The sequence below is a fragment of the Plectropomus leopardus genome, chromosome 2 (genome assembly GCF_026936395.1).
Source record: "Plectropomus leopardus strain MGB_pleo_1.0 chromosome 2, ASM2693639v1, whole genome shotgun sequence".
NCBI lineage: Eukaryota > Metazoa > Chordata > Actinopteri > Perciformes > Serranidae > Plectropomus > Plectropomus leopardus.
In genome coordinates, this window is record NC_142177.1 from 18,359,705 (window position 1) to 18,382,401 (window position 22,697).

Below are 22,697 nucleotides of genomic sequence, written 5' to 3' on the forward strand. Positions count from 1 at the left end.
TGTGAGCCTTTCTGTCTTACTTACATAAGAGTAACACCTTCATTTCATTAATATAAATAGTGAGGATACTAGCCATGTCCGAAGCCTTAATAGTTAATTTAGGTCAATTACAAAATATATTTTAAATACTTCAAATCACAAATGTTGGCATGTTCATGAAAATACATAAAAACATTTTAAAAGCAGCAAAATATTGCAATATTTAGGCATTGATGGAATGTAACTAAGTACATTCAATCAACTGACTATATGAATTTGAGGTACTTGCACTTGTATATTGTGCTTTTTACTTCACAGCATTTATCTGATTGCTTTAGTTATTTTACAAATTATGATTTTTGCATAATAACGTTAATATGTAATACATAATATGTTTTGTTATAAATTATTTCACCAAACAGTTTATAAAGGCACAGCTACACCAATTTGTTGATTAACCAATCAGTCAATTTGTAGAAAATCATTTGGCAGCAATTTTTTTTAAATTTACATTTAAGTAATTTTCTGATGTTTATTTTTTCTTCTTCTTTTTACAGTTAGGGGGTTTGGGGTGTTTTTTTTAAATGGGTTTTTAAAAAAAAAAAAAAAAAGTTTTTCTGCATTGCGTACTATTACTTTTTGTGCACATTTTCCTGTAAATACTTTTACTTATGTCATATTTCCAATGTAGGACTTTTACTTGTTACACAGTATTTTCACAATGTGGTGATGGTATTTTTACTTAAGTAAATCATCTGAATACTTCTTCCACCACTGTATTTGGGTTATACATGATATGATACTTGAGTGCACTGTGCCGTTATGCGCATGCGCACTGTAGCGCCACACTGCCCGCGCGCCGGTGGTGAATGCAACTGGGAGAAATTCAACTGCGTGATCTGCAGCAGACAGGCGGAGGCGGCGGGACCTGCTCTTTACTGGGATTACACAACACATTTTACACCCAGACGGACAAATAGCGACTGGAGGACAGGTAGGAAACACACAATTTATCTCCCCGTCTGCTCGGAGTTTATAATCCCTGGAAACATCGCGAACGAGGCCGGTTTGGTGGATGCGTCAACAGCTCAGATGGTGTGCTGCCGCATGTCGGCTTTTTGAGTTCAAAACAAACGTGACGAAGACTGTGATAAAATGTAACGTTTGGACATTTCCTAAGTCTGCTGGTGTGATTACCGGTGTGTGTTTTGTTCGCTACATGCTCTTTCGCCGGGTGCCTTTAAATGGCTGCGTGGTGTGTCAGTTGGGGAAGTTTAATGCTGTGTATTTCCCACGCCGCTCCTGCCCAGCACGAAAAGTATGAGAAAGTAGGCCCAGCGCGAGGCCCAGAAGAGCTGTGTGAGTGATAGCTGCTCGGCCAATCAGAAGCGAGTATCCCGCCCACGCTAGCCTGTTTCGACCAATCGTGGTTGCTTAAAGCGCTGACGTAGTGATGTTTCTCTCCCGCTACGCCCACTGGTTATAAAACACTGGACAATAAAGTGTCAATATCTGAAGAAGCCAACAGGATGAGTGAGGCAACGTGTTGTGTTTTCTGTTAAAATCACAGTTTAACCCTTTAAATCCTGGATAGACATCAGTTGTCTTGTGCAGCATCCAGACAACTTTCACAAGCATTTGGATCTTTTAAACTTTAGCAATCGGTTTGATTTCTTTCGAAAACATGGGGGGGAAGAATTAAACAAAAGGTGACAAGAAAATGACCTGAACAATTGCTTTAGAAATGAGAGAGAGAATTATATGTGTCTTTTTTATTTCAAAACTAGGGAACACATTTATTATCATTATTAATATTATTAAAATGCTGTTTTTCCCTTTAAAGTTGTAGTTTTTTGTTTATGTTTTCACATTTTTAAAAAAATTTTTTTTAACTTTTTGCAAATTTTTGGTCATTACTCGTTAAGCCGCTCATCGCCTTCTTCCCATGTTTTGTAAAGAAATCAAGCAAATTTGCTCAGGTTTCAAAGGGTTAAAGACTGCGAAGTGTATGCTCCGTGAAAAAGTAAAAGGGTGTGGGATGCTGTTTCATTCATTTTATCACTGTAAAATATCAACCTACGATTAATTTGATTATCGTAAAATCCGTTTGGTGAAACATTTTAAATGTATAATCATCCTCCGCTTCCTGACTCGTGAAGCATGAGCAGCTCCCGGTTTGCGCCCTGCCTGCGTCGCTGTCGTCTGTCTGGCTCTTTGTGCAGGCCATAAAAACGCACAGTTTCATTTTACATCTTGCTTTTGACTGAATATGGTATTGTTTCCTCGTTGATTCCACGCCAGGCATTGGCCGATGCAGACGCATAATCATTAGGGTCTTTTCTATTGTCTTCTATTGTGTCTATGCGTGAAATCGGCTGACCAGAAAACACGTGGGCCGACTAGTGTGAAGATATCCGGTTTCTACGTCGCACGGAAAGCCAATAACTCCAGACTGTCTCCGCTATGGTGAACCGAGTCAGCTATAACCGGGACAAAAGTAAGACGTTATGATCTATAATGTTACGGTTTTATAGAGATATCTGAAATTATCGTCTGTGTGTGTGACAAAAGAGGCGCCGTTATCGAGTTTGAATTTTCTACGTAAGACAAAAAGATGACCCTCCTGAACCAAGCCCTTTATTTCAGCGGAAGGGCTGAACATATACAGTTATACAGTTAATCTGTGGATTATTATCTTGCTGCATGATTGCCTGTTTACTTAAGCGGTGGGTGTTTATAGTAGGAAGTTAAAGGTATGTACCCTCTCTCCTTGTGCCTTGATAGGGAGATAGATTAACACTGAATACTTAGATATGGCCCATTATGATAAAGATCATCAGAGAAACCCGTATGAGGTCATTTTTAGACATCACTGAACATCTGGTATTAGTTACACATTTCATCACCATTTGAGGTACATGGCTCACCGTAATATGTCAGTTTTTGCTTTACACTGTGGTGCACTGTTACAACACGCAGCTTGTGTATGTGTACACTGGTGATATCGTGTCACAGCCCTCTGCTGTCATGCAATGGGAGTGCCCTGCTTTGCCTTTTAATACCAAAATTGCTACTCGGGTGCAAAGCTGTGATTTGCCACAGTCCTCTGTAAAATAATGATTAGTGATGACCTCAGAGACATGAGGCTGTCTGCAAGATTATAAAGTCCTTGATAGTCGAGTGTATTGTTTTCTTGACGAGGCACAATGTGTGTTTCTCAGTAGTGTACCTAAGGTAATATATGGGTAGGTTTGATTGGTATTTTTATTGGTTAATATGTGTGTGTGTGTGTGTTTGTGTTTGTGTGTGTGTGTGTGTGTGTGTGTGTGTGCGCGTACAGGAAGGCAGCCTTGATGTGGGCAGTATGAGTAAGACGCCCCCTAACAGAAGAGGGATATCTTTTGAGGTGGGAGCTCAGCTTGAGGCCAGAGACAGCCTCAAAAACTGGTGAGTCATGGCCTCGCTCATTCCTCACCATCTCTGTTTCTGTTCACTTTCTTCAATCTCTCTCATGAAACTCATCCTCTCCATTCTGGGCCTCTGTTAGCTGTTCTGTGTGTTTCTATATCTAATGTTAAAAGATGAAGTAAAGAGTGAAGAAATTACTGCTCCTCAGCCAGCCAACGACGGCGGGTGACGGGCGTGTGCTCTCAAGCAGCCTTTGATCTGGATTCATAATCCACAATAGTAAAATTAATCTTCGACTGTTTCATCATCATAATATAAATCGTGTTAATGGTTACAATATGCGAAAGATAAAAATCAATATTGTTATAGTTACAAAATTATTATTATTTTTTTCTTTTAACCAAGCCACAATAAATTTGCGGCACATCTACACCAGTGTGAGCAGCCTTTATGAAGGGACTCGGCCCAGGCTTTTGGCAAACATATAAAAAAAGATATTACAGTTATTATTTCTCCTATTTAACTCCTATATGTGTTGTAGGTTGTAATTTAAAAGCTAGCATTCATCCAAAAATACCTATCTTTCCTCTTACCTATATATTTATTTAAATATATTTGAAAAACTTAACAGCAATGTCTCTTTCCAGAAATCATGACACAGTGACAGAGTGAGATATAAACATTGTTGTCCTCAAATAGGTGCTTGTTTCCTTCGGTGCTGTGATCTGGTCGGCAGGTGTCGTTCTGTAGAAAGAAAATAGTTCCTATATGAAACTGCCCACATCGAGGTCTGTGGATTATCTTGAGTAACCAGCTAATGATATCTGGAAAGAGACATTGCTGTTGAGTTTTTCAAAAAAAAATTTTTGGCAATTTGAGCACCACAAGCTAAGTACCCTCTATTTCTATTACATTGGAAAGATGACTGATATCTCCAACATTCTGCAACTCACTCCAAAACAATTTAGATTGATAAGTAGAGGTGAAGTTAAGAGGAAAAATATGTAGTTCTGATTTTTTTGGGGTAACTGTTCCTTACTGAATTTATTATAACGAAAGTAATCACATTACAGTAGCATGTCAATGCCCGACACTGCCCCAGCACACCATCCTCTTAAATTAAATATGATTCATTGTTTCTTCATGTTTGACATTTTAAAAAAGTAACTTATTTCTGCTGATTTGCCGTCTTATTATTTGATTGAAGTAATTGATTGATAAGGAACTTAAATCTCTCCCTGTTGAGTCACGCATTGCTGAATTTCTTTTGTCACGTAGGTATGCTGCCAACATAGAGAAGATTGACTACGAAGGTGAGAAAGTACTAATCCATTATCGCCAGTGGAGCCACCGCTACGACGAATGGTTTGAGTGGACAAGTCCCTATTTGAGACCCGTGGAGAGGGTTCAGCTGAGGCGGCAAGGCCTGCAGGATGACGCTCCTCTACCGGTAAGCTCAAAACGCCGTTTATGCCGGCATTGACCTGTTTTGCTCTGAGAGTTTAGAAGTTCTTCTGCCTTACTTGTGGGTTATCTTGTGTTTGCACTGCAAATAGGGCTTTTTTTTAATCTCTTTCTAAAATAACAGAGCACCATCATGTCATTTTGATCAAGATAAAACAACACTGATGGTTTTGATAGCATAAACAGACTTTTGACGACACGCCTACAGTATGTGGCAAATCGAATATCTCTGCCCTCTCCACAGAGCTTTCATGTGAATGATAAGGTCCTCGCCAGCTGGTCCGACTGCCGTTTCTACCCTGCTAAGGTCATTTCCGTCAATAAAGATGGTGAGTTATCGAGAACTTGTGGTGTTCAGAATTTTTTCATAAAGTTTGACAAAAGGCTTTTGAGTAAACGATTATAAACTTTAAGATTTGTTTTGGAAGATGTTAAAAATTATAGTCATTCAAGTTGCGTAATTTCAGTACAAGACTGTGCAATATGGAGCATGCTATAGTCTTAAATATTAGTTTCACTTTTGCTTTCAAAACAGAAGCTATGGTTTTGGATGACATTTAATAATAACAAAATGGCTTTCACCAAGGCAGACAGAAACTATGAAGACAGATATGTCTGATGCACATTGCCCACACTTTTATTAGGGGAATATATCATACTAAAAGCTTTTGTACAATGGGGGTGTGATGAATAAACAAAAAAAAAGTGTAATACACTCTCCTGCAAGTATGTCAACAGGTCTGCGACTAGCAGGTCCGCCATTGTCATGACATAGAGCTGCTTATTGGTATTTCATACTTTTAAGCTTTAATCCTGTACCAAGTCGTATTGAAAATCCCTCCGGTCAAATGATACCTGCATCTGATCCTTTATGTGCCGGGGGTCTGATCCTGGAGTGTCCAAGCTCCCCAATCAGCTAACTTTTTGTTGCGTCCTCTCAACGTCTGCCCAGACAGCACGAGCTAAAAAGGAGCTGTTTAATTGTCCCACCAAACCCAAACCAACACTGAAATGGCTTGACTCTGTCATTAAACCCGTTAATAACTGCTAGGATAACGTTAGCCATGTGATGCTTACAGTTAGCTCTGTCAGTGTGTGTGGACGGCCAGGCGGACTCTCTGTCCCTGGCGTGGCACAGAGCTCACAGCAACTAAAACTCATACAGTCTTGGGTATAGTGAAGTTATGTGCGGTTTATTGATGTAGATGGCAGGTCAGTGCTATTGTCACAATATTTGAAAGAATTGCTATACCACACCACAGCTTTGCTGCTATCATCCCCCCCTCTCTCTCCCCCTTTCACGCTTAAGGTTTCCTATTAAAAAAAAAAAAAGGCAAAATGTCAAGAAAAAATCTCTACAGAGAAATATATTAATCTGCAAAGCAATTGCATAAGAAAACAACCACAAGAAGAACAATTCAAGCGTAGCTACTTGAAATCTAGTCTGTAATCAGCTACCTGTCTAGCAGCTGACTCTTGTGCAGAATATGTTTTATATCAGTTTTCCGTTTTCGCCCTCAGCATCCTACACTGTGAAGTTCTACGATGGCGTTATCCAGACAGTGAAGGGGATCCACGTGAAGCCATTTATTAAAGAGGTAAATGTTATAATGAAGCATAAACATCCTGAATAACTCAATAATGTGTTCTTTATTCTCATTAAACATGTCCGGGCTGAGTGCCATTTTCTGCTCATATGATAACTTCCTCTTTGTCCTGCTGACAAATAGAGAGGTGGTGTTGGTGGGGGGAAGTCCAGGTCTACTGACAGGAACATGGTCAGGAGGGCCCCGACGCGCAGAGACAGGAGGCCTCAGGAGAACGGAGGTCCCAAGAACAAGCGAGCCAGACGCAGCACCTCTGACCAGGAGGAGGAAAGCAACAGTGAGGACGAGGAGCGAGAGGAAGCAATGGTGAACGATAAGAACAAAAAAACAAATGGTGAGGTAGAGGCTGCACCCACCATCAAACAGGAAGAGGAAAAATCAGAACAAGGAGACCAGAACAAGCCCAGGGAGGCAGAAAAGGGGTCAGGACTCACGAACGGGGTGAAGGTGGAAGAAGACGACAAGCAAAATGAGGAAGGGTGTCACATAAATGGAGAGGTGAAGAAGGAAAAGGAAACAGAACAGAGTGGAACAAAGCCATATATAGCGTCGCCCAAGCCATACACAGAGTTTACCACTCAGACGCAGATGGAGCAGGTGCCTGTCTCTATGACGACCACTGAATCCAATGGAGATGTGGAGCAGAAGCCAAACGTCCAATCAGAAAGCTCTCAGCCTGCAGCGGATGTGCTGCCACCCCAGCCTGTGAAACGTAAGTGATAATGAAGTAAATTGGCAGAAATGTCATCAGATCTGCAGGACTGTGAAACTGAGTGCCATGAACATCACGTTGTATCTGGGCAGGTTTTCAAGACAAAAGTTGATAATTGATGTCTTTCTTTGTCCTTCGGTAGCGGTAAGGAAGCAGGGTTTCCACAACCCCAACAGATTCAGCAGAGAACCATGTGAGTACGACTGAAATCTTGTTAAACAATCATCACATATGTGCATTATTTAATTTTCTGCCTTTACACGCATCTCTTGTGTTTTTCCTTGTTTTAGTGTACCGAGTTATTAAAAACCAACCTCCACCCGTCCTGTCCATCAACCTTGACCACAACCCATTTAAGTGCAGCGCTCCCGGCTGCACAAAGTCATTCCGTAAGGCGAAGCTGTTGCACTACCATATGAAATATTATCATGGTGAGGAGCAGCCTCCGGAGGGGGAGCGCAGCCCCACCCGGAGCGTCCAGACCAGGGCCTCTGAGAAACAGGCTACTGCCACCGGTTTTGACGGCCCAAAGAGAAGGCGCACCATCTCTGCCTCTATGCGTGAGTTACTCTCTTGTTTCACTGTTGTCCCAGTTAAAGTGACAGAGAAGAAGTTTCATGAGAAACTGGATCAGTTGCTATTAGGGATGTTCCAGTCCAGTGTTTTTTTGGGTTTTTTTGCCGCCGATCCCGTTCTGAGTGATTTGATATTAAGTATCTGCCGATACCCAATCCCAATCCAAGCAGCGCATAATGTTTTTTTTTTTTATTTTAATTTTTAAAAAATAACAAAGTCAGCTGTCTTAAATACGTCTTTAGAATCGCTCTCAAATCCTCTTAGTTCAGCACTGTAATAAAAGTGCTGAACCCTGTTAATGAGTGATATAATCACAGTTCCTCTTCATAGGAGTATTATAGCATAACTTCGGTCACAATTCTGCTTATTACAGCATTATAGTAGAGCTAGTTTACAAAAATAACCAACAGAAATTTCTATTCCACTTAAAGCGGTTTAGCAGCTTAAGTTGAACACGAAAAAAAATCTGCTTATTAGAGTAGTAGCATTACAATAAAACCCAAAATGGTGCTCTCTGTTTATGACACCTGTGTGATGGCAGACATAAACAAAGGATTTGGCGGGGTGCATGCTGAAAATAACCGATCCTGATCAGATATAAAATGCGCTGATTGGGCCCAATATTGATCCGATCAGGACATCGCTAATTGCTTATTTTACAATGGTCAAATGAAAATATTAGAGATTCTGAATCATGACATGCTTTAAAAGTCCATTGTGAACGATTTAGCGCCATCTACTTGTGAGATTGCAGAACTGAAATCTCTCCTGTGTGCCAAGTGTCTCATCGGGGTGGAGGTAAAATTGGTGAAGCATACTATTATGATATTTTTTTTGTGGCAGTATTGCACCAATGCTCTGTTACCAAATATCTTTTTTTTATTATTTAAATTATTAATATTACAAAATGCTAAGAAAATTTTTGGTGACTACAAGAACCATATAATAAATTGCTATTTAACGCCAAAAGATACATTCCGCTGCAATAGCGATTATTGACATTAATGAGATGAACAGACAGAAAATTTTATCTTATTATCTTAAAGTTTTCCTTTAGGGAAATGTTGAAAACAGGCAATACATCCCAGTATATTGCAATATAATGTATTTGATTGCAATACTCAGCATATTGTTACACGTTTAAAATCCCAATAGTATTGTATGTAGACTTAGGTAACATGATATTATCATATGGTGAGGCTCCTGGTGATTCCCACCCCTAGTGTTTAGGAAAATGTGAAGGCTTTGTTTTATTTGTCCGTTCTGGACTACTGTAGAAACAACGTGGCAGACTTGAAGGAAGAGGACTAGCTCTGTATGAAAATACAAACAGCTCATAAACCAAAGAAAATATAGTTATGAATATGATAGTTCAATTTCTGCTAATAGATTCCCCTAAATCCTACAAAGTGGACCTTAATTTATTGTAATTCTTACACTTTTAAAATAAGGCTGCACTTTTGCACTGCACAAGGCTGCAATATTGCACATCTAGGCATGCAAAAATACAATAGAGCTTTGGAGCTTATATTTGATCTTTGATTTATTTATTTTTTCTCAGACTCTGTTGGGCCTCCTGCAGCTCCCCGTGGTGAGGTGAAGACTGCAGGCAGGCGCACATCAGCCCCACCTGCTGTCAACACCCAGAGCCATCAGCACCGGGCGCTGCTGAGGGAGAAGAGCAAGGAGAACCAGCTGGACAGGAATGGATGCCAGCAGCAGGACAGGGACTCAGACAAGAGTGGCTTTGACATCGGTCAGTATCATGCAGTATTGAAACTTTAGTTTGTTAAACATGAAATACTCAACTTTTCTGCATTAAAAATGTCAAAACAGCTAAATTAACTTTTTTTTTTTTTGAGGTTTGTACTTGCATTATCCACAACGTTTTTAAAAATGTCCAGACCCAAAGAAATCTGTCATTTTCGCCACCGCCTGTCATTGCATCATATCCCCCTTACACATGCATCAGGATTTTGAAATTTTGAAATTGTTATAAATTGATTTTTTAAATTCAACCTACATCTCAGTCATTTTTAACCATATGTTTTCACTGGATGATGGATAGTCATCAGACGTCTGGATCTTCAGTTATCATAGAAACAACGTGAGCAAACGTTAGCTCAGCCCAGCTCCAGTGCCTGCCATATGAAGGAGCATCGAAAAATCACTGATTTCAATTCAATTCAATTCAATTCAAAAAACTTTATTTGTCCCCAGGGGGCAATTCAAGGCACACAGAGCAGCATGACAAGCAATAAGATCAAGATGAAAGTAAGAAGGAGAGAAAAAATAGAAATCAAAATAAAGATAATTTAAATATTTGTGTATATACAGTATATAGGTGAATAAAGTATAATAATAATATACATTTTTTATATTTATTTATTTTTTATAAATTATTTTATATATTTTGAATGTGAAACCTCTTTATGCAGTGTTTTTGCTGTTTTAAATCACCCAGTCAGTTTGTTTTGGAGAGGTAGAAATCTTTGCAAATCATCAAATTTTGTTGTGTATTATAATTGTTGACAGCAATAACCAACTTTCCACATAATGTAACAGAACAGCAAACAAATATCACGTATGTTTCTTCGTTTTCTCACAGCGTGCCATCTCTTCCTATTTTTAAACAGAGTTTTAATCTAATATGTTTGAAAAATGGGAGGAAAGAAAAAAATGTGTTTGAAAAGTCATGGAAAAGTTTTGAAATTTTGCCCATGAAATTGTGGGAAACTTGCACGGTACAATTTTGCGCCTGCTGTGATTGCTTTGCCCTCTCAGGTCTTAACTTTTTCTCACTTAACGGTCCTCAGGGTCAGTAAAAGACAAACTGAAAGAGAAACCAAAACAGAAGGACTTCCTCCGCATTAAACTAAAGAAGAAGAAGAAGAAAAAAAAGGCCAAGTCTGGTAAGAGGGGGTCCCCGGCATCGGGCCTCTCCACACATCTGCTGCCCTGCATGTGCACTCACTGTGACATCGTGGAAAACGGCTAGCCTGCAAAGCATAAAGTACTCCATGCACTCCTCTTGGTGTGGTGGCTGAGCCTTTGTGTGTGGAAAAGTGTTACACCTGTTGCTGGCCTCTGTCACTCCATTATGCCAATCAGAAAGCTCCAACTCATTTCTCTTACATCATAGCTTGCATTTGCTCTCGTATAACGACAGTGCTGTAATGAAAAGGCACTGATATTAACCAATCACAACCTAACCTAACCTAACACTCTATTCCAAGTTGGCACACACATTATGTACAGTATGTTTGGCATGCACACAGATTCTGTAGGTTACCTTCCACATTATTTCGTACTATTCAAAGGCCTGAAACACATCCAGTATTGATTTTAACCAATTGATTGTCCCTGAATGTTTTTGAGCCTTTTATTTGTCCATGTTTGTTGTGCTGCCGTTTGTCACCACCTGATGGGCGTTTGTTTGGCATTTCAAAAGCTGACATTTTGTTCTACGTCTGCTTCCCCCCTTCCCTGTATTAACAGACTACACAGGTAGTGAGGAGAATATTGACATCTCAGTATTGGGTCTTCAGTCCAAATTGAATTTGCCACACAAATTCCCCCCCTCACACAATCACAAGCCTGAGGCCTACCCCAGCAGGCCTGGATACAGCTACTCACAGCAGATACTTGTGGATGGTGGGTATCTCTGTGACTGTGTATGTGTGTGTGTGTGTGTATGTTAGTTTGTGTGACTGTACATGGCCTCCTCTCCCCTCCATTCTTCTATTCCCACTGGATTCAATCCATCATGCTGTTGTTCTAGTTTGATGTGCATCACACCTAAGGGCTGTACCACGAAGCGAGATTAGCTTTGTTTGTGAACTATATTGAGTCCAAGGCCAGAGGATTTTTGTGTCATGCGGGTGCTCTCTTTTAACCCTTTGAAACCCAAGCAAATTGGTTTGATAGTTTTTAAAAACATTGGGAGAAGACAATGAGCAAATTAACAAGACATGGCCCTAAAATTGGCTAAAAATTAGTGAAAAAAATGATGCGAAAATTACCTGAAAAATTGCATAAATTACCTTTATGCATTGTATTTATTTCTGTAATATAATTTCAAATATAAAATTATCATTATTATAAATATAGTTTTCTGGACATTTCTCCCTGTATTTGAAAAAATTTCTAATAATACTGCGTCTTTTTAAAATAAGTTTTAGGTAAATTTTTAGTAATTTGTGGGACATTTCTTGCCAAGTTGGTCAATGTTTTAGAAACAAATCAAACCAATTTGCTCTACTTTCAAAGAGTTAAAAAGCTTGTGAAAGGCATCTGAATACAGCACAAGAAAACTGATGTCAATCCAGGTTTTAAACTTTCCCTGTGCAGATAACATGGTTGGGACCAGTTTTTGTTCAGAGTATTAAAATCAGGCTTAAAATCAGCCAAAAAGTGCCTTTCACTAATCAACTCCTTTGGAAATGACATCATGCTGAGTTGATATTCAATCTATGAGCGATACTGATTCTCAGCGGAGAGAATAATGTTATAAATGCACTTTATCCAACTTTTTCTTCTGTAGCGTGACATTAGTAATGCCACCAAACAATGCCTTACAGAATAGTTTATGGTTTTTCTCTGCCACAGGAACTTGCATACATTCAGTTAGTGAGGCACAAAATCTGATAATATTCAATCTATAAAATGTATATAACTTTGATTTGGCAAATCTGCCGCTTTAAATTTAGAGTTGAAAAGATGCAGAAGGTGCTGTTGTCATTAAGTAGTAAAATAAATATGTTAACTTGTGAATTCACACAATTATCTGCCAGCATTCTTCTCTTGCCTTATTTGCAGTATCAGTGTTGCTTTATACTCTCATAATTTTTTTCATATTCTTCATAGTCAGAAATAAGTGGGACGTGATCGGTCCATTTTGTGTGGTAGAGGAGTCAAATCACACTCCCTTTTGTAAGAAAACGCACAGAGCCTGAGGCAGACAGCTTAGGTTAACAAAGCAAGGTGATAACCAGTGTCAGTATCCATTATTATTTCTTAGCAGAATTTTGGGGTTTGTCGAGCCAGCTAAGTCAAAGAAAGCCTTGCTCTGTTAAACTTGCTTCGTGGTACACTTCTCTGGTATCTGTACCCAAACATTGCTCATCACATGTCATGACCTGCTGAATTAAACTGGCTGCCATCACAGATAAAACCATTTTTTTTAACGCCTGGTTGATTGAATCCTGAGCTGTTCTTTGCTGCTATGGCTTGCTTCATCATGTCATCCACACATATTTTTATTAAAACTCAACAAATGCAATACATGTTGTACAGTTAAAGAGTGTTAATTAAGGTAAATCGCAGGAAAAGTTCCTTCCTGTCGTGTCATCCCCACAAAAAGCAAAAGTTCTGTTTGTCCCGTCATTGTAGATGATGATAGCCTTAGTGACTGGTCCACTGACAGCTGTGGGTGGAGCGATGACGACTATGGGGTGGATTTGGACGTCACCACGCCTCCCCTGAGTGTGGACTCTGGTGCTGTGGACACGAGTGACCAAGAGATCGTGCGATGTATCTGTGAGGTGGAAGAAGAGAATGACTTCATGATTCAGGTGAGCTGGTTGTTTTACCTTATAGAGTGTCTATTGTAAATCGCACTGCAAGCTTTTATTTATTTATTGTTTTTTTTTAGTCTAAGGGTTGCATTATAATAAAACAGATGTTTCCTTCCCTTAGTGTGAAGATTGTTTATGCTGGCAGCATGGCACCTGCATGGGCCTGCTAGAAGACAATGTTCCAGACAGATACACCTGCTACATCTGCAGAGACCCGCCAGGTGAGAGAAAAACACCACCTTTAGCGATAAATCACAAATGTCATTATTTAGATTTCTTGACTTAAAGGCATCTTTTGAAAGTTTATTTACCAGAAGACAGTATTACTTAAAGTATAATACTATTTGTAGAATTAGATTCCAGAGGTGGCTGCGTAGGATTGTTAACATCTCATGTGATCCAAACATTTCCAATAACTCCAGAGTGTCTAAAAGGGGAAAAAAGACAAATGTAATCCAAAATTCACGATAGGTTTTTTGTAAAACAAAATATTCTGCTTCAAAACATATTTGTTGGAGTTTAGCCTTACAAAAACAACATTTTCACTGCGGTCAAAAAACTGTCTGCTGTCCTACCTGCGGCACACAAAGGGAGGCCTTAATTAACAGGGTGGTTTAACAGCAACATAAATTACATTTATTCATCAGAGAAAGTTCATGTAAAAAAAAAATTGTGCTTGTAGACAAACATTAAGAACATAATTGACATAAAATATGGTCGACATTTGAATCTTCATTCAGTGGAAGCTTCAAATCCTAAAAAAAACAAAATAACATGCAGTACAGCCCTACAACAAACTACACCAGCAAGCGGTTAAAGCCTAGCTCTTAAAGAGATCCCCTAACGACAGCTTAACTTTCACAACCTTTTGTAGTTTTGTTATTATGTTAGTCATTTCATTTTGCTCATTTCAATATTTCCAGGTCAGCGGCAGAGTCTGCGCTACTGGTATGATCGCGAGTGGTTGAGTAATGGTCACATGTATGGCTTGTCCTTCCTGGAGGAGAACTACTCTCACCAAAACGCCAAAAAGATCACCACCACTCACCAGCTGCTGGGAGATGTGCACCATGTGGTAGAGATCCTCAATGGACTGCAGCTTAAGATGAGCGTCCTGCAGTGAGTACAGGGGAACTGCATTGAGGGTGTTTTTCGGTTATCTGCTGAAGTCAAATTGAATTTGTGGATCATGACAGAAATTATAATTACTGCTGTCCAAATCACCCAGTTCCAACAATAATGATAATTCCAACATGTTATTATTTAATCATTTGATTTTATGTGATTTTTCACAATCTTTACTTTGGCTTTTCAGGAGCAATACTCACCCCGACTTGCAGCTGTGGCGGCAGCCCTGGAAGCATTTGGAGAGGTCACAGACCGCCTCTGACTCGTGCCGTGGCAGTGATGCAGCTCCATCTCCTGTGACTCCAGATGAGGACATGAGCCGAGGTGAAATTTTAATGTCCAATGCGCTGGAAAAGTTGAGCCGAGCTGCCACAGCTGCCACCTCCTCTTCGTCCTGCTCCTCCTCCCCCTTCCCATCCTTCCAGGACTCTTACATTACCAGTGAACATTGCTACCAGAAACCGCGGGCGTATTACCCAGCGGTGGAGCAGAGGCTGGTGGTCGAGACCCGACAGGGCTCAGAGCTGGAAGACAGCATGAGAAGCACAGAGGAACTGTTGGAGCGGGAGCAGCGTTATGGGAGTCTGCTGGAGACAGACAAGCCCAAATCAACAGGCACCAGTAACAAGGTTAGGCCTTTTTCCACTACAGACAATGATGTTTATAGAGGCTGTGAGTGACATTCAGGGCATATCTGTCATTCAGATTGTGCGACTGTCCACTCACTGCTGTCAGCATGGAGGTGGCTGAGCCAGTCGCTAGCAGCTAACAGTGCTTACAGAGGTAATGGTACTGGTGCTGCTATGCCACCTTAGGTCGGGATGGTGTTATCAGCGGTAACAGCAGTTGAGCACATTGCAGAGTAGCAGCAGTTAGCTAGCCAATTGGACACACACACACACACACACACACACACACACGGGCCTCACATGCACTAACATGCACGCACAGCTGGATTGTCTACCATAACAAACAGAGAAGCTCGTATTACATCACAGAAGGAGGATGACTTCATTCTCTGCTCAGGACACCATCACTTCACTATATCTTTACATAGCAAATAGTTACTTGCTGCTATTTTAATGCGCTGAGTGTCGTGTACAACTCCGTGCAACCAGAGTTATCACCACAGAGTAATGAAATGAGCATCAACGCCCACATTCTAGATATCTTTTCCGCTACTGTAAAATCACATTTTAGAAGAGAACGGAAAATATGCTTCTCAAAATGAACTCGGGATTTTTTGGTATTTTAATATATACATCACTATAAGCTTTAAATTTTTTTTTTTTTCTTCGTAAAGTTGAACTGTCCGTTACATCAGTCAAATAGCACTGAAATACAACAGTATCCATGACCTGATTTGCGGTTGCTATGGAGATGATGTCCAGCAGAGATGTAGAGAATCTAGTATGATTTTTCAAGATGCCTTATTGTTGCAGTCGGTAAGAAAATACGGCTCCAGTTTAATCAGGCATTAATCAGGATTCTTTATGCAAAGTGATTAAAGCTGCTGGATGTTTCTCACAACACATCTTACAAAGCTTCTTAACTCTTGTAAGTGGCACAGGCAGCACACTTTAAGGCAGTTTTTTGCTATTATGTTCCTTTGAAATGGTCAGTTATTAACCCCAGCATTAGTTGCACAGTCTTGATTATAGATTAGCCAACACAACATTTAAATAACAAGTGGGCAAGTTGTCAGGGTGACGGTACATCCGAGTTACTCAAGTGATTCAAGGACCAGCCTTTATTCAATTTGCAATCAGGATGTGATAGCCCCTTTTGGTTATTTATCTCGTGTGCAACAAAAACGTGTATTGGTTTGGCTGAAAGCGTTTAAACAAAGAGGTCTACACCTGGTTGAAATGGAAAATCTTTTCTGATGATGACACCTGACTGTCTCTAGGCTTCAATGGGTGGCTCTTGGTCCCAGGCTGAGACAAGGGACGAGGGTGGAAGAGATCCTGGAGAGGCTGCAGATAACAGCAGGCAGCATCAACAGAGGCAGATCAACCTGCTGGATCACATCGATGCGGTCCAGGATGAGGTCTCACACAGGATGGACTTCATTGAAAGAGAGCTGGACGGTAAGACTTGCGCTTGCCTTGACCTAGTTACCTACTGTCATTAGCAGAGTATAAATCTTTGAGGTAGGATTTTTATTTGTGGTTCATCAGTCCATAATGTTGGCTTGGCATAGCAACCAACAGTCGCATGTTAGTACATTTCTGTCCAACGTAGATCAGCTCTGAAATTTCTGACCAGGTGAGGTCATGGGGCATTAGCTAGAGGGCATTTCAAATAAAGCCATTGTAATATAATAATGACTGTGATTATGTGCCACTAAAGAAGGTATGAAGCATGTTAGCCTATTCTGAGTAAAGGCTGTTAATACTGACTGTTGAAAAGAATTTTACCCATTTCTTTGCTGAGTTTTGTGCTGTGTTCACTTGGATTCAGGCAGATGGTAGACGCAACACCAGATATTATTTTAATGGACGAGAGTCTGGCAGAGATTTAATGGTAGTATTACCATCCAAAGTAAAACATTTTAATTTTTTGTCGACCTACACAATGGAATTTACAACCAAATGTTCGGTCAGTCCCTCACACAAGGCAAAAAATATCATCTGCACAATTAGTGGACATGACTTAAATAATTAAATTAAGTAGTGAAAAAAAACAACACTAATTGATTGTATGTAATACATTTTGTAGCATTCTTTGTAAAGAAAACTTACAACATATCACGTGTGTTTTGTTTTGCTGTCCTTTTCCATCAGACTGTTTATTTTTCCCGTACTGTTCAGAAGGTTTTGTCCGTCCACTGTCTGCCTGATTCTGTGTGAATTCAGCATAGCTCTGATGTGTTTTCTAGCACAGCTGCAGAGGCAGAAAAACCTGACAGAAAGTAAAAAGTTATATTCCTACCTTACACTGGTAAACTACAAAATTGTACAACTGTAAAAGGCTTAAAGAAGGTTTTTCAGACCTGATTAGTTTGTAGGCTGAGAGCTGGATCAAGCAGAGAGTCTCCATGTACAATTTTAAACACTGAATGTGATCAGATTGGCTTTTGATGATTCATGATATTATGCAACAACCCAGAAATGCACAAATGGCAATGATTGCAAAAGTGTTGCCAGTCCTCATGTACTGGAAGATTTTAATGTCCCTGACAAATGGGAGAGGTTGTGGTCATATTATCTCTTTATCGAGATTAAAAACAATGGAAAGGCAGGTTTTATATAATCACATCAAGGCATTTATATTTTTATTTGATTTGATTTAAAAAAAAAACGTGGCTATGTTTGCTCAAACATAATATTCCAAATGAAGTAAGTCCCGTCAATAGACTAGTGCGTAATAACTCCGTTTTGAAAATAGATGTCTAAAAAAAAAAACACGTCTAAAATAGATGAATATGATGGCAGCCTGCATTTGTAGTGGCAACAAAGAATTTCCTTTTAGCTTTACAGCGAGTCCTAACTAAATGTGATGTGAGTATTAGCAACAAAATCTGTTTTACTTATCTTGTTTTCTATTGTGTCCCTAACTGGCCTGAGCTGAACTTTTGTTGGACGCCCTGCTTCGAGTTATTCCTGTCGGTCACTTAAAAAGTGCCTGAATGGGTGAAGAGTGAAGTTGTCTGTCTGTTATGTTCACAATACCTACTCATTTCACAACAAAAAACTAAATAATGTAGCAGCTGGCTGGAGGGAAATCACCAGGGAGCTGAAAGTTTCTGACAATAACCCATGTTAATAACCTGCTTGCTGTTTCTGATAATGAATGTCATTTTCAGTAAATATCACACTGTAAAACTAGTTTCATGTTTTGAAAGTACAAATGTAGGAAGATGGAAAGTACTCACCCATCTTTAAAGGTGCTATGTTTCCAGTCTGATCTTGCTCGCACATCTGATAGGTCCGTGGTTTGTTTACGTGAAGTAACAGACGTGCAGTTGAATTTGAATTTCTTTTTATTTGATAGGAACAATGCAATTTAACATAGATTCAATACAAAGTATGAAACTGCTGGGCTGCACAAAGAGTGTATAGCTGTTGCTAATTTTCTCTTGTTCCTAGTTGGGATTTTCCATGCAGACCTGCTGTGTTATTTAAATAATGAATTTAAAATATCATAATGAACTATAAACATGGGGGGCACAATAAAATACATGTACCACAATACACACTCTACACTTCATATACTACAGTTCATGTGCCACGATACACATATTGCAATAAATATGCTAAAATACACATACCACGATACACCAATACATTTACATTAATACCCCATTAAAGTTTTCAGTGCAGGTAGCTAAGAGTGTGTACAGCTTTATCCAGCACTTGTGCTTTTAAATTGGAATCAATTTGATTGCTGTTGCATATTTAAAGATTAAATGTGGACAGAGAGCGACCCTCGCTTGCTGTTAAAACACAGTGTAAGGGCTTTATATTCACAAAGGGAATTACTTTCACGGGACATTATTACAGCAGAGATTTAAATATATTAGACTTAAACAGATTTTCCTGGTTTAAATAAAAGAGTAATTTACTGCACCCACGGTTCCTGCGGATCCTTAAAAGTCTTAAAAGGCATTAAATTAATTCATCTAAAAGTAAGGCCTTAATTGGCATTAAAATGTCTTAAATCAACCTTTAAAAGTCTTAAAAATGTCAAAACACAGAAAGTAGGATATTGTGAATCTTTTTTTTTTCAGATATTGCATTGTAAAATTCAAAACAAATATTGATAATATCTACTTTTTTAAAATTATTTACATGCCTCTTTCATTAACTTCACACAGATCCCCAAGCATTTGCCATAGATCTCTGACTTTAACCTCACCAAAAAGTTCATGCTTTATGTTGAACATTTGGGTAAAATTGCCCCTAACCCTAAATAATTTGTCAGTTCTATTTTTTTTTTCTTTTTCAAGTTTGGTTATCATAAAATTGGTCTTAAATTTAGTTGCGAGTGGCATTAAAAACGTCTTGAAAAGACTTGAATCTAAGTTGCCTTAAGCTTGAAGGGACCGTGACTGCAACCTGCTTGAGAACAATAGAGTTTTTATGAACTAAAATAAACCCATCATGGTCAACAGTGCGCTCACCTCTGATCCCTCCTCTGCCTGTCGTCCTCAGTATTAGAGAGCTGGCTGGACTACACCGGAGAGCTAGAGCCTCCTGATCCTCTGGCCCGTCTCCCTCAGCTCAAACACCGCATGAAACGGCTGCTGACACAGCTGGGCAAAGTGCAGCAGATAGCCCTGTACAGCTCCACATGAGGGCGCCAGAGAGCAGCAGCGGCTTCAGTCCCCACACAGCATCCAGAAACGGTGCAGCGGAGGAAGCTCCCCGGTCTCTGGCTGACAAGATAACGATATAAATGCAAGTGCAAGACTTAGGTGGTTCAGCACGTTCTCTCTGACCTGTCTTCTGCAGTTGTTTCTCCTTTTTAAAAAGGTTCTGTGTGGTGAAATCCGATGCTACAGTCAGCCTGTGTCATATAACAATATTTATATGAACATGTATGGAGAGTGAGCATCTTAAAAATCAGGATTAAACACAAAGAGTAACCTCGTAAATGCAGGAGAAAATCCTTAGGACCAGATTACACTTCTGTGGTTCCCATGCAACTCTAAACCTAATGAATGCCTTTTGTCTGAGCTACTGCTTAAGGTTGCCCTGTCTCTCTCAGTACACAGTGCTTTACATGCAGAAGCTTTATATTCGAAATTGCAATCGAGTACGTGAACCTACACGGCCTCTTTGCAATGTTTTCATATGGTCTCTGTTTTTGCATCAACATCCCAAAGCTCAGTTCTGGTCACGTGTCATGTCAAACTGCATTAAAACTCTTGCTGTAAGTGTGGACAGACATTAACTTGAAGACATCCAGTATGTAAGGACACTGTTCAGACAGTCTCTAAATAATTTGTTCTGTTTTTGATCTCCTCAAGGGTTTGTTTTATCCTACACTGTGAAGTTATTTTTGTCTGGAATCAAAGGCATCTTATTTTCAGTTTTAGAGACATTAACAAGTGTGATTTGTGTTTTGTCTTCTTTTCTAACAGTCGTCTCATCCGTGTACCAGTTTTATCAGTTATCCTTTATGTGTTTGTCAGTTATCTCTTACTTCAATTTACTCTTTGCATCGTTGTTGGTGTTGCACTTGACCCATGATTCACTGAAAACTGTAATGTGGACTTGTCTTTTCCTAACTTAGCATCTTGTACTTCTTCAGTGACAAAAACTACTTAGAAGACTTGTAAATTTCTTTTTTTTTCTGTTGTTTCATCTGTTTATTTACAGTATTTGGCTTGTTTGTAAATATGTTGTCCAAAAATGTTCTCTTCTTTATTGAAAACATTCTCCGGAGTTCATATATTGTATGCTACTGTACTGTAAGTGTCTTGCTTAGAAGCAGGGAAATGTCAAAAACAATGCAAACCGATCTGCTGGTACATAAATAAACTATCATTGTTATTAATCACTTTGGGCATTTCTTGGCTATTTTTTCATTATGTCTCCTCCAGGCTGAGCTCTTTATAGAGAGCGTTCCCTCTGATCCTGCTTGATCCACCGGGCAATAACACTACCAGTGAAGTCAAAGGTTGCATCACTCTGTTTGATGTAACATGTTTTCTTAGCAGCTGATTTGTGCTCTTACACAATCAGATTGAAATTTGGGGCAGCAGTACTTTTGAAGGCTGTGCTTGTGAGATTTTCAAGACTAGAGGAAACCCTTCTGAGGTACCAGCGAGCAAAGTATTCAACTCTACAGTGGAGCTGTTCATGACCTGAAAACAACACTGGCTGCACTGCCGCAGTTTGGAGAGCTGCAGGAACCAGAGGGACTTTTCTGGTGGAAAAAAACACGCCTCCCCCCCCAAAAGAGATATTGCGTGCATACTTTGATGTAATGTGTTTTATTACATAGCCGATTTGTGCGGTTACATAATCAGATTGAAAATAGAAACTTGATGGGAATTCTAATCAGTTAATCCCCAAAATTTGAGCCAGCATCATGTGGTGATAGATCAGAGCAAAATGATATATTACTGCAAAGAACGTTTACAACGTCAAGACAGCATGTTTTTTTTTTATTTTGAGGGTGTTGGACTATTACCAAAGGTAGTGGATACCAACCTTTATTTCTTAAGGAACCCCTTTTCTACCACTGAGCAGACTGACGACCTCTAAGTGGCATATTTTATGATTATTTCATATTACATTCAATGCATAACAATACGGTAGAGAAAAAGGGATTAACCCAAGCAGTGAACACAATAACTGCAGAAAGTTTGTCTAAAATGAAAAATTTGGATTAATATTAAGCAGATTATTTCTTGTGAATCCAACATAGAATTTTCCTGATATTTTAGGAGCTTTTATACAGTTCTCTTTCTGCATTGTGTTTGTTTGTTTTTTAAAATAATTATACACAGCTACTAAATAGGCTTTTAAAAAACATATTCAGTGTTTGACCATTGTTTTATTAGATCTTTGGTTGTTTTAACTGTGTACTTTTACAATGTAAAATGAGACTAAGCAGAGATGAAAGGCTCTGTGAATAGAGCTTTTTCTCAGGTCTTCACTGTGCCCTTATCCTGGGAGAGTTTTTTTTAGGTTTTAAACTTTAAAAATAACATTTTCATTTCGGTTTCTTCACATAAATGAATATTTTTTTTGTTTTGTTTTTCACTCCTCTCAGAGTGATAGTTCTGATTTTTGGAATGGGGTTGTATGGGGTATTTATTCATAGACAGTGTTACAAACACTAGATGTCAGCCAGTTTGTAAAAGCAAGGTGGAGTCCAACATGGAGGCTCCACTGCTGTGAACGGTGTCAGCAACAATTTTATTTTAGCCACCTAAAAAAGTCCCACCTGGAACACTGTCAATATCAGTTTTAGTGTAAGCTGTATGTAGAATATTTTCATTGCTTTATATTGCTGTCAAACAGTTACTCACAACGGGAAAATGAAGTTGTTATATCGCTCTCTTCGAAGCCAGAGAAAAACAATCATTTCGCATCACTGACCACAGGAGCAGCAGGTCTGCTGCTGCCTCCAACAGTAATTTTGTTTGTGTTATTGTGTGACTTTGGTAATTTAAGGGTTAGTTTGGATTCACAAGAGTCACATAATAACACAAACTTATTAAATGATAGAGGCAGCAACAGACCAGCAGCTGCCGTATGAAAATACTCTCAATACAGCATACACTTAAAC

At 39.3% G+C, this 22,697-nt stretch overlaps 1 protein-coding gene across 4 annotated transcripts; it reads left to right on the plus strand.

Annotated features, from left to right (window-relative positions):
• The first annotated feature begins 817 nt into the window (after positions 1–817).
• On the plus strand, positions 818–20,957 carry phf20a (PHD finger protein 20, a). 4 transcript variants are annotated; one of them, XM_042503267.2, is made up of 18 exons: positions 842–973; positions 2,363–2,476; positions 3,320–3,426; positions 4,666–4,837; positions 5,096–5,180; positions 6,373–6,449; positions 6,582–7,170; positions 7,313–7,363; positions 7,461–7,730; positions 9,308–9,502; positions 10,563–10,658; positions 11,245–11,400; positions 13,138–13,319; positions 13,444–13,543; positions 14,246–14,441; positions 14,638–15,079; positions 16,360–16,540; positions 19,607–20,957. In XM_042503267.2, the coding sequence occupies exons 3-18, from the start codon at positions 3,344–3,346 to the stop codon at positions 19,747–19,749; spliced, it is 3,018 nt and encodes a 1,005-aa protein (XP_042359201.1). In that variant the 5' UTR covers positions 842–973; positions 2,363–2,476; positions 3,320–3,343; the 3' UTR covers positions 19,750–20,957. The 4 variants fall into 4 exon arrangements, with proteins under 4 accessions (XP_042359192.1, XP_042359201.1, XP_042359208.1 ...); XM_088086978.1 differs by lacking the exon at positions 842–973 and adding an exon at positions 1,670–1,688; XM_042503258.2 differs by lacking the exon at positions 2,363–2,476 and having other exon boundaries at positions 818–973.
• Positions 20,958–22,697: the final 1,740 nt, after the last annotated feature.

Bases quoted from the DNA above. Each gene is read 5' to 3' on its own strand.
- phf20a (XM_042503258.2), top strand. From the start codon at position 3,344: ATGAGTAAGACGCCCCCTAACAGAAGAGGGATATCTTTTGAGGTGGGA. The intron at 10,659-11,244 runs GTAAGAGGGGGT...CTGTATTAACAG, and splicing joins GAAAAAAAAGGCCAAGTCTG to ACTACACAGGTAGTGAGGAG. The intron at 15,080-16,359 runs GTTAGGCCTTTT...GACTGTCTCTAG, and splicing joins CAACAGGCACCAGTAACAAG to GCTTCAATGGGTGGCTCTTG.